Source organism: Trichechus manatus, unplaced genomic scaffold (assembly GCF_000243295.1).
Source record: "Trichechus manatus latirostris isolate Lorelei unplaced genomic scaffold, TriManLat1.0 scaffold00027, whole genome shotgun sequence".
In the NCBI taxonomy this organism is placed as follows: Eukaryota; Metazoa; Chordata; class Mammalia; order Sirenia; family Trichechidae; genus Trichechus; species Trichechus manatus.
Genome location: NW_004443963.1, coordinates 1,882,771 through 1,902,346, shown reverse-complemented (window position 1 = coordinate 1,902,346; position 19,576 = coordinate 1,882,771). Strand labels below are relative to the sequence as shown.

At 39.3% G+C, this 19,576-nt stretch overlaps 1 protein-coding gene across 2 annotated transcripts in view; it reads right to left on the bottom strand.

Moving 5' to 3' along the window:
- UTP20 (UTP20 small subunit processome component) overlaps window positions 1–19,576 on the bottom strand; it is a 123,390-nt gene that overhangs the window by 98,741 nt on the left and 5,073 nt on the right. For both annotated transcript variants that reach the window (XM_023728952.1, XM_023728953.1), the window contains exons 6-15: window positions 16,885–16,966; window positions 15,878–16,015; window positions 15,269–15,424; window positions 14,555–14,701; window positions 14,343–14,477; window positions 12,474–12,551; window positions 10,354–10,532; window positions 6,217–6,372; window positions 6,006–6,094; window positions 3,561–3,666 (exon numbers count right to left, since the gene is read on the bottom strand). In XM_023728952.1, the coding sequence (XP_023584720.1) occupies window positions 3,561–3,666; window positions 6,006–6,094; window positions 6,217–6,372; window positions 10,354–10,532; window positions 12,474–12,551; window positions 14,343–14,477; window positions 14,555–14,701; window positions 15,269–15,424; window positions 15,878–16,015; window positions 16,885–16,966 (1,266 nt within the window). The remainder of the gene's footprint in view (window positions 1–3,560; window positions 3,667–6,005; window positions 6,095–6,216; window positions 6,373–10,353; window positions 10,533–12,473; window positions 12,552–14,342; window positions 14,478–14,554; window positions 14,702–15,268; window positions 15,425–15,877; window positions 16,016–16,884; window positions 16,967–19,576) is intronic.

Here is a 19,576-nt window from a genome sequence, read left to right as displayed (position 1 = left end):
TAGTGCTGCTCTAACAGAAATACCACGAGTGGATGTTTTAACAAAGAGAAGTTTATTTCCCTACAGTAAAGTAGGCTAAAAGTCCAAATTCAGGGCATCAGCTCCAAGGGAAGGCTTTCTCTCTCTGTCGGCCTTCTCATCAATGTTCCCCTGGACTAGGAGCTTCTCTGCGCAGGGACCCCAGGCCCAAAGGACGCACTCTGCTCCTGGTACTGGTTTCTTGGTAGTATGAGGTGCCCCACTCTCTGCTTGCTTCTCTTTCCTTTTATCTCTTGAGAGATAAAAGGTGGTACAGGCCAAACCCCAGGGAAACTCCCTTTACATTGGATCAGGGATATGACCTTAGTAAGGGTGTTACAATCCCACCCTAATCCTCTTTAACATAAAATTACAATCACAAAATGGAGGACAACCACACAATTCTGGGAATCATGGCCCAGCCAAATTGATACACACATTTTTTGGGGGACATAATTCAAACCATGACAGGGAGTTATGAGAACTATTTGCTTCACCGAAGTGAAGAAGTGAGTTATGTGGCTCTCTGGAAGAAAAGCATTCTAGGCAGAAAGAACATCAATGCCAAGTCCCAGAAAGATGTGTGCTTGTCTATTTGAGGAACATCAGAGAGACCAACATGGCTGGAACTGCATTAACAAAGAAAAGTGGCTGAAGATGAGGGCAGAGTAGCCAGGGGTGAGATCATGCCATATAGAGCCCTGAGGAATGTGACAGGGACTCTGGATTCTATTCTGAGTGAGACAGGATACACTAGAGCTGGGTTTCTCAACAGGGGTACTACTGACATTTTGGGCCAAATAACTCTTTGTCACAGGGGCTGCCCTATGCATTGTAGGATATTTAGCAGCATCCCTGGCCTCCACCCACTACATGCCAGTAGCAGCCCCTCAGTTGTGACAACCAAAATGAGAATCACTGTTCTAGAGGGCTGTGAGCAAAGGAGTGATATGATCTGTCTTATATTTAAAAGGATCATTCTGGTTGTTGGGTACAAAATAGAAAGCAACACGGCAAAGGTGGCAGCAAGGAAACTCATTAAGAGGCTAAAGCAATAATTCAGGCAAGAGGTGGTAGTGGTTTAGGCCAAGGTGCTGAGAAGTAGTTGGATTCTGGATTTATTTTAAAACTTTAGTTCCCCCACCTGTAATGATAATAGTACCTACCTCACGGAGAGGTTTTGAGGATTAAACTCAATAATGAATGCAAAGTACTCGGAACAATGACTGGCACGTAATAATCCATTACCTATTGCCATTGAGTCGATTCTGACTCATAGCGACCCTACAGGACAGAACAGAACTGCCCCAAAGAGTTTCCAGGAGGCAGCTAGTGGATTCAAACTGCCAACCTTTGGGTAGCAGTCGTAGCCGGCACATAATAAGGACACAATAAATGCAATCTGTATATGGCTATTACTACATGCATGGTCTAATTTAATCACCATAGGGAAATACATCCCCTTTTGAGAGATAATGAAGTTGAGGTTAACTAACTTGCCCAAGACCACACAGCAAGAAAATGGTGGAAACAAGATTCAACTCCAGGCTGCCTTGGCTGTGAAATCTATGCACTTCATCACCACATTAGCACAGTACCCAGTACAGAGGCGTGCATCAACAACTTTTACAACTGGAAAGTTTACACTCCCACCCGCAAAGATAGACCCACTTCTGTTGGAGGTTTCTGGGCCTCCAGGGCTGAGAGCCACCTGGCTGGGAAGACAGCAGCCTTCCGCAGAGGATATGCTGACGCCGCTCTGTGTCATGTGTGCCTTTCCATTTCAAAACTTCTAGAGGTGCCTAAAACTGTTCACACAAGGAACAGAGTGGGAGAAGCTTAAACAGAATGGTAAAGAAAAAGGGAAGACGTAACATGGTAAGTATGCCGATGCATACATGATAAGTACAAAGGAGAAAATTTCCTCCCTGAGGTAAGTTTAAACCAATGCAATTAACAGCAGAGAAATGGCAACTTCATCCAGATTTGGAAATGTAAAGAGATTCTGGATTATTGCAAACTGGTCTCCCTTATTCCCCCACTGTCTCTTCTCTACACAGCAGCCAGGGTGAGCCTGTTTAGGCCTAAGTCACTCCCCTGCCAAAGTCCTCCTGTGACTTCCCCTTCCACTCAGAGTAATAGCCAAGGCCCTACAATGGGCTAAAAGCCCTTCACAATCTGCCCTACCCCACCTCTAGGTCCTCTTTTCTTGCTCCCCTACACCCCTTATTCACTCCTGCCACTCAGCCACAATGGCCTCCTTGCTGCTCATGCCTGGCCCATCCCAACACCCCCCCCCCCCCGCATGGGCACTCCTACCTGGGTCTAGAACACAGGGAGTGCCCCCCAATATCCTTGTGGCTTATTCCCTTGCTGCCTTCAGGTCTCTGCTCAAATGTCCCCTTCTCATTGAGGCCCTCCCTACTCACTGCCACTGTTCCCCAACCTCCAGATTCACCCTATGTCCTGACCCTGCTTTATTTTTCATCACAGCATTTACCACCTCCCAACATACTATATATATTACTTATTTAGCTTAGTGTCTCTTCTCGCTAGAATTCAGTTTCATGAGGGCAGGGAATTTTGTCTGTCTTGTTCACCGATTACATCTCCCAATGTGGAGAATAGTTCTGGGCATGTGAGAAAAGCAAATAAACATTTATTGAATCAAGTGAATAATGAATCTGTTACAAAAGCATGGGAAGAAAACAGATCAAACTCCAGAAAAAGAAGCTAACAGCTTTACCAGGTCTTCAGGAGGTCTGACCAGAAAGGATTCTAAGCTAAGTACTGAATGGCTCCCCAATAATGGCCCTGTGTGACCACCAATACCTCAATACCAGAGGCTGGTTCAACTACATGAAATTAAAAACTAAAAAAATAAAAATAAAGAAGGAGTGGGCAGGGGGATTGTTTTAATATGTAGAGAAGGATGACAGGGAAGTTTCTGCAATGTTGATCATATCAAGCTGAGGTAGAATATGAAGTGAGAGGAGTGAGAATGTGGATGTTGGACCCACTGAAGAGGTTATAAAAGATCAGCACTGCACAATGCTATGGCTGGAAGTAAATCAGTATTATACAACATCTACCCTCTATAACACAAGTTTACACACACAATAAAATACCCCTTTACAAAATGATTCTGTATTTAAAGACTGTGTCAGCAAATACACTTATTTTAACTGAGTATCTAAATCAGTATTAAAGGTCACTATGTGAATACAAAGGAGCCTTGGTGGCACAGTGGTTAAAGCAACTGACTGCTAACCTAAAGGTCAGCGGTTTGAAACCACCAGTGGCTCTGCAGGAGAAGGATATGGCAATCTGCTTCCATAGAGATTTATAGCCTCTGAAACTCTATGGGGTTGCTATGAGTCAGTATCAACTCGACGGCAGTGGGTTTTTTGTTTGGTATGTGAATATGCCTCAGGTATAAAATGGTTCAAAGCAAGGATTTTTATTATGCCCAAGAGTCTATAAAAGCAGAAGCTTCTATATTTTATTCATTATTAAGCTGAGTAGAAAATATATTTACTTACAATATTAAATTCTTCACACGTTCCACAGGAACCAAATGAAGAAGGTTAGAGGATTCTTCTAAACTTAGCAGAGTATTTACAGCTTGACAAAGAACAAATAAGTTTCCTAAGGGCAGAAAAACAGAAGAAAGCACATTACTTATTTCTTTGATGTGAACTATCAAACATCGCAGTTACCTGACACTTGCTACTTATAGGAAGCTCTTGAATTTCTGCCTTCTAAATGAATTATCTGTCAAATATCAGAGTACAACAGGAACAGAAAAATGGAAGTTTGTCTTATACTTCATTAAGAGAAAAATTTATTCAGAGATAGAGAATAAAAATTTATGTTTCGTTAACAGAGATGAAGAGGAAATTAAATGGTTCCACCCACTGGCATCATCAAAACTAGTACTTTTGAGGAAAGAAGACTTGGGCTTTTCTAAAGCTGATAAATTATTTTTCTATGAAAGGTGTTGATTTTACTTCTTCCACTTATAAGTCACATATCCAATGGCTACTACCTATAATCCCTTCAATTAATCATATTAACAAACATTCATTTAATCCCTAGACTAGAAGTTGGCAAACTATGGCCCACAGGCCAGACTGGGTAGGTAGCCTGTTTTTATATGGCCTGTAAGCTTAACAATGGTTTTTACCTTTAAAAAAAAAAACAAAAACAAGAATAACAACAAAAGAAATATGTCATAAAGACAGAATATGGCCCACAAAACCTAAAATATTTCCTATTAGGTTCCTTACAGAAAAAGTTTGCCAGTCCCAACCCTAGACTCTAGACCAGCACTGTCCAATAGAACATTTCCACCATTGTGGTGTAAATGTTGTAAACTTGCGCTGTAAAATATGGTAACCATTAGCCACATGTGGCTAATAAGCACTTGAAATGAGGCAAATCTACTTTATTCTCTAAGATATTTGACACAGAACTGAGTACACTGATATTTAAGTGAGTGAATGGCCATTATATACATGTGTTAAAAAAAGGTGTAGAATGGGAGGAGGATATGGAATATGTGGCTAAATGTCTCCATGAACAATCGCCTCGTCTGCCATGAGACCAGAAGAACTGGATGGTGCCTGTCTACAATTACTGAACATTTTGATCAAAGATTCGATAGAAAAATCCTGATGAAAAAGGAGAAAATGCAGAACAGAATTTCAAATTCTCACAAACTCCAGACTTTCTGGAGCCACTGAGGCTGAATGAACCCCTGAAACTACTGCTCTGAGATAATCTTAAAACCTTAAACCAAAAATATCCCCTGAAGTATTCTTAAAATCAAATAATAGTTTAGCTTAACTAGTAAAGAATGTCTGCCTTGAGCATTGTGCTCTTTTAGGAACTATTTACATGGGATTGAACTGACAATAGGAACTTGAAAGATCAGATAGGAAACTCAGGGAGCAGTGAGTTTATGTTAACGAGGGGGAACAATTTGGAAAACGAGGGTGAGAATGGTTGCACAACTTGAAGAATATAATCAGTGTCACTGGATTGTACATGTAGAAATTACTGAATTGGTGTATGCGCTGCTGTGTATATTCTCAACAACAACAACAACAACAAAACAAACTATCAATAAAACACTATACTGGAATAAAGCAAAATACCTGCTTTTAAATTGCTGATTTCAATAGTTGGGGAAACCTGCAAGTATACGATAAGACATGGTGCTTTGAGCAGCCTAATTCTCCCTGGAAGAATCATGAAGACCTTCCTAGAGGAGCTGTGCATGAGCTGAGCTTTGAAACATAAGCTGGGATTCATCAAGTGACAAAGATCCAGAAAGGACTCCAGGAAGAGGGATGCATGTAAGAGGGCAGCCAAAAACCCGAAACCACACCCACTGCCACTGAGTTGATTCTGGCTCACAGCAACCCTATAGGACAGAGTAGAGCTGCCCCATAGGATTTCCAAGGCTATAAATCCTTATGGAAGCAGACTGCCACATCTTTCTCCTGAAGGGTGGTTGGTGGGTTTGAACCACTGACCTTTCAGTTAGCAGCTGAGCACTTAACCACTGCGCCACCAGGGCTCCTTTGAGGGCAGCCAGAGGGTTGTAAAAGAATGTGTCTCGCTCAGGGTAAACGACTAGAATGCCTGGAGCATAGAGTGTTTCCCAGGGCTATGGTGGACAGGGGCTGGGGCTTGAAAATGAATGATCTTACATGCCATAACATCCTTTTGATATGGCACCTTCAGATCAGCTCATGTTCAAGCCACCCTGACCCAGTCAATCACACTGTGGGGAACAAAGGCAACACCTTCATCTTACCTTCTTTCTTTCTGGATTTATCACATGAGGGGTTATGCCAGAAGACAATGTAACTACTATTCTCTGGTATGCCAGTTGTAATTACTATTCTCTGGTATGTTTACAGGTACTCTGGATGTGCCCATAAAGAAAGGGAAGAGAACAAATGGTGATTGTAACTGACCTTTTCCAAAGCTCCCTCTGTCAACAGTCGTGAAGAGTGACTCTATAAGGCATGTGACTAGTGGTATCACCTTCTCTTTCTCAAGAGGTCTGTCCAAGAAGTAGGGAGAAAAAGGGAAAAGTTCAAACTGGCATCCAGTGGCCTTTTCAAGGAATGGCTTAGCAAATATTTAAGTAAGCATGTTAGGTATCTTTCAAAACTAGTTTCTTACCTGATATGAGGTAACACTACCAGGGCTGCCCAAGAATGTGAAAGATAAGTCGCATCTTTATTTGGAGGTAACTGAATTATAAACAAGAGATGATCCAATACTGGACTCTGCTCCTTCTCTCCCTTGGATCTAGTCTTCTTCTGCTTTAAATAGGATCTGAAGGATGAAAATATTTTTTAAAAATGCTTAAAATAGGAAAGAATGTAATGGTTCTTGCCTTTCCATGCGTGGAGCATTAGGGGGAAGGGTTGTTGTTGTTTGAATATAAACAACTAAACAAATGTGAGTCATCTGTTGCCGTGATTCCCCTGCTTCACACCGGCCAATAAGCACCTCCAATAAAATCCACACTTCTTACCTCGGCCTATAAGGCCCTATGTGATCTGGTTCTCACCTACCTCTCTCACCTGCTCTCATCCCCTCTTCTCCTTGCTCAGTGCTCTTTGGCCACACCAGCCTTTTTTCTGTTCCTCAAACAGGCAGAGCTCATTCCTGTCACAGAGACTTTGCAGTAACTCTGCCTTTGCCTGGAAGGCCTTTTGCCCAGATGTGTGCATGGCTGGATCCTGCCCATCATTACAATTGTGGCCAGGGAAGTAACGCCTCCCCTCCATTCACTTTCCCTCTCAACGCCTGTTTTATTTTTTTCTCACCATCTAAAATCATTTTGTTTATCTGTCCCACCACATCTCTTTCCCCAAGAATGTAATTTCCCCCAAAGAAGGAACCTTTTCCTTATTCATCATTGTACCCCATACCCACAACAGTGCCTGACACAATATTTGTTAAAAGAAAGAATAAATCTTCTGAAGAGTTCTTTCACATCTATTGTCTATTTTTACTTTCACAACAAATCCTGTGAGATGGGTGGATGAAGCGTTACTAACAATATTCAAATGATTATCAAACAAATCTTCACAGAGCAGTCTAGACAAAGGTGACCACTCATGCATACCGTATCTCTGTAGGGGGTGGCAGACGGATGTTTTCTCAGGGAAACCAACCCTAAGTTACTATGCCTGCATTTACGTACTTATTCTTACCCTGCCACATTCCAAGGAGGATATGAGATGGCCAAGGTGACAGTGTAAGTTCCAACGCCCAGCCTCAGTGAGGCCCAGGCTTCACCTTGCAGAGTCAACCACAAAGCAGCTTCATCTCACCACAAAGAACCCATAGTTTCAGCCACTTATAAGCTATTTGCCTCTTGCAGATCGGCTTGGTGTTGTGAAATCAAGAGAAAACTTCGAAAGGGATAATTCTAAAGAAGCTATTCATTCATTACCTATTCCTCAGGAATCAGAACTCACCATATTAAGAAAACCAACAGGAGTCTGTTGGTACGTTTTGAAAGAGAAGCTACTTTCAAGGCTGGCAAGGGAGTACCACGGCAAGAAGATGGTTTCCTCCAGAAACTCAAGGTGATCAAGCTCACAAACTAACTCTGCTGTATTACTGTGAGAACAGTGATACCCACCTCAGTGGAATTTTGAAGCTTCAATGCCTAGTACTCAGCAGAAGCTTAAGGAATGTCCATCTAGTCCTCCCACCCCAAAGCAAACCACAAATGCAGCAACAGGTCTAACTAATCCAACAGAAATCATAGAAATTAAGCATAAAAACAGAAATGACAAGGGAACTACTGCCTAATCTATAATTTCTAGAAGCATACCACACAATTATTTGAAAAATAGCAGAATCCTCTCACATACTTAAACAAACTTTGTTTTTAATTTCTAAAGGGTAGTTGTTATGTTATTTCATTAAGTGATCTACAGTCCTTTTAACAATTCCAATAGTGCAAATGTATATAATTTTAAAATTAATAGTTGCCTTTCTTCTCCTTAAGACCTTCCTGACATCAACAAATTCAACAGTTTTGTGTAACCTTGTGCAGCTGTCAGTCCTCCCCAAATTGGTCTATAAGATTAATGCAATGCCTATCAAAATCTCAGCAAGTTTTTTTGTAGACATAGACAAACTTATTCTAAAATGTAGATAGAAAAGCAAAGAACATGGAATAGCTAAAACAATTTTGAAAAAGAATAAAGTGAGAGGAATCAGTCTACCCAATTATATGATTTATTTTATAGCTATAGTAATCAAGACAGTATGGTATTGGGAGAGGGATAGACACATCAATGAAAAAGAATCCAGAGACAGATCTACACTCATTTTTGACAACTGTGAAAAAGTAATTCAATAGAGAAGAGATGGCAAACAAATGGCGCTGGAGCAACTGGACACCCATACCAAAAATATCCAAACCAGTTGTTGAGTTGACTCTGACTCAAGATGACTCCATGTGTTTCAGAGTAGAACTGTGCTCCATAAGTTTTTAATGTCTGTGATATTTTCGAAGTAGATCACCAGGCCTTTCTTCCGAGGTGCCTCTGGGTAGATCTGAACTGCTAACCTTTTGGTTAGCAGCCAAATGCTTAACCATATGCGCCACCCAGGGACTCCATAAACAAAAAAATAAACTTTGACCTAAACCTCACATCTCATACAGAAATTAACTTAAATGGATCACAGAATTAAATGTACATCAAAACTATTAAATTTAAAAAAAAAAAAATAAGAGAAAATCTTCAGGATCTAGAGCTAGGCAAAGAGCTCTTACGACATGACACAAAAAGCATGACACATAAAAGGGAAAGTTGATAAACTAGACTTCATCCAAATTAAAAACTTTTGTTCTGTGAAAAACCTTGTTAAGAGAATAAAAAGACAAGCTACAGACCAGGATAAAAAATTTGCAAACCACATATGTGCAAAAGGATTTGTAACTAGAATACATAAAGAACTCTCAAAACTCAACACCAGGAAACAAATAATCCATTTATGAGACTGTCCAAAGAAATGAACAGACACTTCACTAAGAGGATATACAGATGGCCAATAAGCCCATGAAAAGATGTTCAACATCTTCAGCCATTGCTGTTGTGTGCTGTCAAATCAATTTCGACTCCTAGCAACCCTACAGCCATTAGGGAAATGCAATTTAAAGCCACAATGAGAGAGTACTACACACTTATTGAAATGTCAAAAAAAAAAGTGATAATACCAAATGCAGGCAAGGATGTGGAGAAACTGACTCACTCATACGTTGCTGGTGGGAATATACAATGGGATATCCGCTCCAGAGAATAGTATGGCAGTTTCTTATAAAACTAAACATGCACTTACTATACAACCCAGCAATTGCACTTCTGGGCATTTATCCCAGAGAAACGAAAACATACGTAGATGAATGTTTACAGCAGCCTTTTTCATTAATAGACAAAAACTGGAAACAACCTAAATGTTTTTCAGTGGGTGGGTGATTAAACAAACTGGTACATCCATAGGAATGAAATATTGATACGTACAACTTTAATGCATCGAAAGGGAATTATGCCAAGTAAAAAAAGTCAGTCTCAAAAGATTATACATGGTATGATTACATTTACATAACATTCTTGAAATGACAAAATTATAGAGATGGAGAACAGATTAGTGGTTGCCAGGGGTTAGGGACAGGGTGGGTGAGTGTGGCTATTAAAATGTAGCACGAGGGATCCTTGTGGTGATGGGACAGTTCAGAATGTGGACTGTGGTAGTGATGGTTATACAAATCTACACATGTAATAAAATTGCATAGAATGAAACACACACACACATCCAAATGAGTGCATATAAAACCGGTGAAATTGGAATAAGTGGATTTTATCAATGTCAATTTCCTAGTTCTGATATTACAGCATACTTGTACAAGGTGCTACTGCTGGGGAAACTAGATGAAGGGTACATAGGACCTCTCTGTACTATTTCTTACAACTGCATTTTAAAATAAAATGTTGAAAAAAATTAGTAGTCACCTCTTTCTTTTCTTTACCATCCTCTTGATGTAAACAAAGTCAACAAGTTTGTATATCCTTATACATGTGCATGCTCATATACACTTTTTTTTAACTCTGCAAAAATGGGAACATACTATATGTACAATTTTATACCTTGCTTTTTTCAAGTAACAATATATCATGGACATCTTTCCAGTTAACCCATAAAGATCTTCATTTTTTATAGTATTCTTGATGCATTTTATTTAAATGGGTAATCTTACCAACAAATAAAGGGATTAAAGACAAAACTTACCCTACTGTCTGTTCTGAGAAAACCACAGGGTACTTTTCAATGGCCATTGAACCAGCAGTGGGAGGCGGTGCTTTGTTCAGAATGAGTTTGGCCAAAATGGCCAGAGCGTCATCTTTGACTGTAACGTCATCAATCAAGAAGGAATTCTCAATATATGAGAGAAAGCTTGGTAGAAAAAGCTAAAAATTAGAAAGAAAATCACACTTATCAACAGATAGACAATGGAGAAATGCCTTCAAAATTCTGAGAGAAAATGATTTAGAATATGGAATTCTATACTCAGCCAAACCACCAATAGAGTGTGAGGAGAAGATAAAGACATTTTCAGACATACTAAATCTCAAAATTTTACCTCTATTCACCCTTTCTCAAGAACCTCTGGAAAATGTGTTCCATCAAAACAAGAGAATAAACCATAAAAACAGGAAGACACGGGGACCAGGAAGCAGAAGAGAAGCAAAAGGAAGTTCTAGTATGATATCTGTGCAGCAGGCTTAGAAAGCAACCCATTCAGCCCAGAAATGCTCTAGGAGGAAGATATCCAAGAAAGAAAAAAAGAAAAATTGACTTACTAAATTATCTGATAGTCTGCCATGTGAAAGGCATCTGATAAAGCTGTTGGGGGACGGACTCACTGCCCAGTTATTCAAATAAAACAACTTCCAATTTTTTTAAAGAATGAGGTAATTATTAACTCCAAAGGAAAAAAAAAAAAGGCATATAAAAAAAGAATTATAATCATAAAATACTCCTTGTTTATATAAATTAAGTATATAGTGATTATGGATTCAATCAAAATTTGTTATACAACTCTATTAGGAGATAAGGGGAAGGACAGGGGTTGTAGAAGAACCAAAATCCATTATCAAAGGAGGAGGTCTACCAATAAGGACTAAAATTTACGAATCAAGGAGCAGCAGCATATTCAGATGATTTAAAAATATGAAGAAAATAGCAGAAGAAACAGCTAAAAATCATTAGATGTGATTACTACTGGTGAACAACATGGGAGTGGAAGATCAAGCCTTTTACCCTTGTCTGACTTTTTAAACTATGAACATACACTACTTGGATAAAATTAAGATAAAAAAGAAAAAGATTAAATATCTTGTCAGGGTAGGAAAAAAAAGAGGCAGTTGCTAAGAAAACCAGAGCGAGATAAAGAGCCCTCATTGGGTAGAAAGAAACAGGATCTAGGACATATTTTTGAGGGAAAGGAGAATACACATACTCCTCACTTATCAACTATCTTGTTATCCGACACTTCACATTTACGACAACAGTGGAAAATCTACTATGTGACAATTTTGCATATTAATGACGTATGTCTGGCTGTAAGGAACACTGAGGTGAGTGGTAGGAGTAACTCTGGCTGTGATGGTTAAGGTTATGTGTCCACTTGGCTGGGCCATGATTCTCAGTGGTTTGGCAGTTATGTAATGATGTAATTTGGCAGTTATGTAATGATGCAGGCATCCTCCTTTTTCACATAATGCTGATTTTCGCATAACGGCCTGGTCTTCGGAACCTAACTATGTCGCTAAGTGAGGAATGGGTGTACACACTATTATTAAAGACTAATGGTAACAATGAGAGAATAGATACACAGATAGGGCTCTATGAAGTATACTGTAGGGTTACTAGCTATAAAAATGTTTGATGAGGTGGCGAGGAAGAGGGGAAAAGGATACAACTAACTCAGGATTTGGTAAGAAACATTTCTACCAAGTATATATTTTGCACCAATGAAATGAATTTTGTAATCTTCCTCCAATGCAAACTCTTTTAAAAACTATTTTCTATGCTTCAAATTCACATAAAAGTTCCTTAAACTGTTCTTTCAATTTTACTCCATGGTTGTCTAACTTTCTGAAGAATTATTACAAGTTGGCTACCTGATATCATTTTTAATGTCTTAACATATGAAATAAACTTTCAATGATAACCTAGAATTGGAGTATAATTTCTTTAAAAAAAAAAAAAAAAAAACCTGACTAAAACATCAAGCACTTATTTTGTTCCTCTCCAAAAAAAAAAAACTCCACAAGATTTCAAATTTGATTATTTTTTCACGGAAGACTAAAAAAAAAAAAAAAACTCAAAACTTAATACTTGCTTACCTGCTCAAACTGTTCCATAGGAAACATGACTTCAGAAAAATCCAAAATTAAACGTCTTTCAAATCCACTCTCAAAAGTCTGTGGACCACAGGTACAAAGATATTAACATAAGTAAAGTACACAGAAAGAACTTTCCCCATTCCTGTAAGTTAAAAACACTCAAATCCTCTAAGGTCCTCTACTTGCAAGCAGGAAGTAGTGGGATGCTTGATACAAATTAATGTAGACAAGGGCCGTGGCGGGGGGGGGGGTGGGGGGAGGTGCAGGCAGAAACTACTTGACTCCTGAATCTGCCATTGTGCAAAGGGACACACCCCGATGTGACACACAAGCACTGGACCCTCCTCCTTAGCTAGAGTACGACAAAGGTGGACACACTTCAACCAGCATTCTGTCCAAACGTTTGGCCTTCTCCAAAGGAACTGTCATAGACGCAAATGGTGCTGCATTTCTAGCGGTTACACAGGACTCTGCCTAAGAGAGGCTCAATTCTTTCCCAGGTCCAGAAAATTACGAAAGAACAAGTAACACGATTCTACACATTCCTAAGAGGTGTATGGAGCCCTGGTGGCACAGCGGTTAAAGCACTTGGCTGCTAACCAAAAGGTCAATGGTTCAAACCCAGCAGCCACTCTGCGGGAGAAAGATGCGACAGTCTACTTCCATAAAGATTTCTAGCCCTGGAAATCCTGTGAGGCAGTTCTACTTTGTCCTATAGGGTTGCTATGAATTGGAATCGACTCAATGGCAATGGGTTTGGTTTTGGGGTTTAAGAGGTGTACTGCTACACTTAGGAAGAACCTAGCTGCTCTATCTTCAAACCTACGTCACTCCAATCCATACTTCAAACTCTCTAAAATGCAAAACTCATCAAATCATTTCCCTGTTTAAAACCTTCTAAGGCCCTTGACTACTTGAAGGATGAAATTCAACCTAACTTTTCAAAGCCAAGAAGAGCCTTTGCTGATATCACATTTCCTCATGGGTCCACATGCCCAGACTGTGTAAGTTTATGAACACATACATGCCTTTGCTACTCCCTCTCCTAGTATTTGTTTTTTATTTTTATTTTTTTATTGCTATAAAAATATAGACAACACAACATTTGCCAATTCAACATTTTTCATGTGTACAATTCAGTGAGACCAATTACTGAATCATATTACCAATCATATTCGGTAACCATCACCAATATCCACTGCCAAATTTTCCATCATGTCCTAGTGTTTTTAACTCCTGGGACTGGCTGACTGCTATTTAACCTTCAAGGACTATCCCAAAATTAAGTCCTTTGAAAAGGACTCTCTGTTCCTCAACACCAGGCAGAACTAATCACTGTAATTCAATATAGTTTTTTCCTACTAGATTATGAATACTTACTCTCAATCTCCCTTTTCCCCCAAAACAATGGAAAAACACAGGCATCATATTGTTCACCCTAGAAAACTTAGCCCCATACTCAGCACATGGTAAGCCACACATATATTTGTTGAGGGAAATCCTGATGGCATAGTGGTTACGAGTTTGGCTGCTAACCAAATAACCAAAAGGTCGGCAGTTTGAATCCACCAGGCACTCCTTGGAAACCCTGTGCGGCAGTTCTACTCTGTCCTATAGGGTAGCTATGAGTCGGAAGTGACTCGACAGCAGTGGGATTTTTTTATTTTTTATTTTTAATATTTGTTGAATTGATTTAGCTTTTATTACACTTTGTTTTGCTTATTCTTTAATATGCAATCCACATCTCCCTAACAAGATTATAAATTCCTTAAGGGCAGAGCTTTTGTCATGCTTCATTTGTACTCCCTAGGAGGCCTACTCAATGCTAAACGTATTATTAACCACACAATATTTTTTAGAGTAAATTACTTTTTCTATGGTTTCTTTGATGAGTGTCTCTGGCAAGGTAACATTCTCGCCTAGGATCAAAGCAGAAATTACATCCAAGAGGGCTTCCCGGCAAGATGTGGAGAGACTGGCTACTTGCAATGTTTGAGACAACACCTGTAAAATAAAAGCAAAAACAATTAGCAATCAGCTTTTAATGAACAGACTCTAAGCAACTTAAGTTGGGTACTCACCTTACAAACATCAACAGGGTTGGTTATCTTTGATCCACTTCCATGTTTCACAAGTATCAGGTATGTTTCCAACAACCTTTTAATCTGTTCAGAACTTTCACAACAGTTAGTTTTGGTTACTTTCGTATGTAGATCCAGGAGTGATTCCTGCAAAAGAAGAATTTAACAAAGAGAACAACTAGAGAATATCAAACTCACTTGTTAATCCAATAATGAAAATGTTGCATGGCACAGCTCAACTTTCCATGTTCTTTTGTGTTAGAAGAAAAAGATACATTTACCGGAAGTCATTAATGAAAGTAACAGCTAGTGTTTACTGAGTGCACAGTTCTAAGTTCTTTACATGTATTTACTCAATCCTCAGAGAAATACTGAGATAAGGACTATTATTACTTCCATTTAACAGATGAGAAGACTGAGTAATAGAGACTTTAAATAACTTTCCCAAGGCACACTGGCTGGAAGTGGCAGAGTCAAAATTCAAACATAGGCAATCTGGCTCCAAAACCTGCACTCTTAATGACTATGCTTTCCTACACCTCAAGATATCCAATAAAAATAGCACTGTGGGAGGCCAGGGGAGGAAGATCCTAACATATGCGTAAATATAAAGAAAACAACTATAAAACACAACCTCCAGGAGTGGTCTGCTAAACTAAGAACAACAATAAACTTTAGACTCATTACATACAAATCTTAAAAATCAGAACTCACTTGCAAACATTCAAAAAATGTACCAAAATGTTCCTTGTGGATGTAGAACGCAGTGGATTTTACCATGTTTTTGAGTGTTTCTCCAACTAAGATCCATGGTAGTTGAGTTTCTGTTTCAGTAACAGGTCCTAGCTTTTGCAGAATCAGCTTGACTGCCTGGGGGAATCCAAGAGTTATTAAAACAAACATGTAAACCCTTATTTTTAAGTATTACGCTGATTATATTAGCTACCTTAAAATCTGGTCTGGAATAATCACGAATATTGCAGCTTTGATGATTGAGTTAGTTACGCATTCCAGAAGAAACTTCCAAACAAGGATGATGAATTTTACCTTCCAACTGCCCCCCTCTCCAACCTTACTCATTAATCAACTTAGGTTATTATCTCCTAGTATCCAGGATGAAGACAACAATGATTTTGTAAGTAAGCAAAAATACCCAATCAGTAAAGGGCCTACATTAGATAAGCATTGTTAGTAAACTCCTCTTTCTGGGCCTTTCTACTTATTCTAGCCCATCCATATACACTGCTTAATTATTTTCTATTTTCTTGTTAATCTCTTTGACATAGACCCAAAGTGTCCCTCCCACCTGACCCAGTTATTTACCTTGCCTGTACAAGAATGAAACATGTTTCTAACTCCTTTGCACATTTCAAAGAGCAACTGTCCAACTCCTTCCACCTTTTCTGGATGTTTATCAAGATCAAGAAACATTAAATTGAAAAGCGCATTCTTATCAGAAACCTAAAATACAAAATGGACAATTATATTTACAACATAAACATATCTAAATGAAGAAATCTTGCTTGGTATTTTACATGTTAATATTTAAATATAATTAGGGAACATTTCTAAAAAGAATAGATACTTCTAATGATCTCAAACTACTCTAACAGTATACTGTCACTTGGAATGTCACACAAAACAGAGATTAATTCATTGGTATGGTATGACAGTATGTATCAAGCAACACTACAAGGCAACATTCTATCTTATACCTATGAACATAAAAGAAACTTAATACAATATTTTCATTTTACTATCAAAAAACCCACTAGTTGCCATGGAGTCAATTCAGACTCATGGCAACCCCGTGTGTGTCGGAATAGAACTGTGCTCCATGGGGTTTTCAACAGCTAATTTTTTGGAAGTAGATCACCAGACCTTTCTTCCGAGGAGCCTCTGGGCGAATTTGAACTGCTAACCTGTCAGTTAGCAGACGAGCATGTTAACCGTTTGTACCACCCAGGGACGTCAAAACCCTCTAAAACTTACCGTGGGAACAAACACAAATCACATTATGCAATGAGTTCCTTCCAAGAAGTTATAAAAATTTCTGTTAACCTCACTGTTTACGTATTTACTGACTTGAATTAGAGGGCAATTGTGGTATATATACACAAATCTAAATAATGAGTGACCCAAATTGTTTCACATTTGTGAGCAATGACTAAACCTTACAGGGAGATAAACTCAAACTAGTAAGAGGTTTCTGTTTTTATATCTATATACTAAAAGAGGAGTCCATACAAACCACATTAAAAAAGATATCTGTTTCTGTTCATTAGACTCTTGAGGGTTAACTAGCAATAAAAGTAAGTTATCAGACTAACCTTTCTCATCAAAAAAGTAAAGCTTTCAGCAGCAAAATTTCTTATATGCAGTTTGTTATGAGCCAGGAGTGTACTATACATGCTATGAAATAAGAAAATAAGACATGATTAATCATATAATTTTAATAAAGATGTACTGAATGCCAACTATATGTGACTGTGTTAGGTGAACAAAGGTTATCTAAAAGGTATAAAACGAGAATTTTAAATTTTCATTCGATTAACGAGATACCCACACGTTAAGCAGAAGACTGAAGGATACTAACAGCCTAGGATTGGTGGTGCCGGTCTTACAGCAAAGGCTTCACAAAAAGATGAAACTGTGGTGAGCCCTGAATAATAGGAAGGATTCAGGTGGGGACTAGCGTGCACATTACAAGAGATGAAAGCAAGAACAAAGATGGAGGGAGGCAGAAATGATCACGGTTAAGCTCTAATAATGAGGCTGCTCTGTTTAAAAGAGGAAGAAACCTGTGGGCAGGGAGGGCAGCTGCAGATAAAGCTGCTGAAGTAAAAAGACGGCTCTGAACATCACGCAGAGGCATTTGGACTCTTGCTTACATTTACCGAGCACTTACTCTGACGTACTTCTTTAATCATTACAACAACTCAGTGTGGCCCCATTCTACAGAAAATGAAATTGAGGTAGCAGGCTGAGCAACTTATTCATCATCACAGCTATAACTAAATAATCGCTTGCATAATAACATTGTTTAAATCCATCTCCCAGGTATCAGAAGAGCATGGAATATGTCTCCCCTAGTACCTAACATTCCTTCCCCATAGAAGGTACTAATAAATATTGGCTGCATGAGAAATGAATATTTTCAGAAAGATTAATCTGGCAGCAGTATACAGGATGAAATGAAGAAAGAAAGCAGCAGCTAGCAGTCCAGTTAGATTGCTGCTCAACTCATACAAGCTTGGGTAAAGAAGGGCATGAAAGAGGCTGATGGTAGAGCAAAGTGGCAACAGATGGACTCAGGAGTTATTTCAACAGTCCTTGCAGTGGAGCCAAAGATCTTACAATGATCCATAGGCCCCTTATGACTCCCTGCTCCCCCCGCCTACTTGTCCGGCATTGGCTAACGACTGTCCCCCTAATTCGCGCTGCTCCAGCCACCCAGGACTTCCTGCTGCTCCTTGAACACACCAGGCATGCACCCAAGATGTTCTCCTGCTGCTAAAATGTATACTTCACCAGAGCACAGATTTTTTATCTGTTTTGTGACTGTATCTCAAATACTTGACACACAGCCAGGGCTCAATACTCACTAAGTGAGTACATAATAAAGTCAAGAGGACTTGCATTTCCTGAAGACAACGGGGTCAAAGATGTCTCTAAGGCACCAAGCTTCAGTGACCAGAGAATGGTGGTATCACTGTTAGAAAATGGGTAACCAAACAGGGCCTGACTTATACAGTAAAACCTGCGAAAGCCAGAACCTGTGCAAGGCAGAAACCTGTCAGAGATGGAAAACTCAAATATTTCTCTCTAAATAGAATGTGACAGAAAAGTGGTAAGACTGCAGCCTGTCAAAGGTGGCAAACTTGCGAGACCCGGAAAAAAAAGGCAGTCCTGTCGAGTTCTGGCTCCCACAGGTTTCACTGTAGTGTCTTTGTTGTTAGGTGGCATCGAGTTGGTTCTGACTCCCAGCGACCCTACGTACAACATAACGAAAACACTGCCCGGTCCTGCACCATCCTCCCAATCGTTATTTTTGAGCCTATTTTGCAGTCACTGTGTCAATCTATCTCATCGAGGGTCTCCCTCTTTTTTGCTGACCCTTCACTTTACCAAGCATGATGTCCTTCTCCAGGGACTGGTACCTCCTGATAACATGTCCATCCTCACTTCCAAGGAACACTCTGGCTATGTTTCTTCCAAGACAGACTTGTTTGTTCTCTTCGCAGTCTGTGATATACTCAATATTCTTCACAAAAACCATAATTCAAAGGCATCAATTCTTCTTCAGTCTTCCTTACTCACTGTGCAGCTTTTGCATGCATATGAGGCAACTGAAAATATCATGGCTTGGATCAGCTGCACCTTACTCCTGAAACTGTATCTTTGCTTTTCAACACTTTAAAGAGGTCTTTTGGAGCAGATTTGCCCAATGCAATACGTTGTTTGATTTCCTGACTACTGCTTCCATGGGCATCGATTGTGGATCCAAGTAAAATGAAATCCTTGACAACTTCAATCTTTTTTCCATTTATCATGATGTTGCTTATTGGTCCAGTTGTGAGGATTTTTGTTTTCTTTATGTTGAGGTGTAATCGAAACTGAAGGCTGTAGTCTTCGATCTTCATCAGTAAGTTCTTCAAGTCCTCTTTGCTTTCAGCAAGCAAGGTTCTGTCATCAGCGTATCTCAGGCTTTTAATAGTCTTCCACCAATTCTGATGCTACATTCTTCTTCATATAGTTCAGCATCTCAGATTATGTACTCAGCATACAGACTGAATAAGTATGGTGAAAGGATGTGACCCTGATGTACAACTTTCTTGATTTTAAATCTTGCAGTATTTCCTTGTTCTGTTCGAACACTACCTCTTGGTCTATGTACAGGTTCCTCATGAGCACAATTAAGAGTTCCGGAACTCCCATTCTTCACAATGTTATCCATAATTTGTTATGATCCACACAGTCAAATGCCTTTGCATAGTCAATAAAACACAGGTAAACATCTTT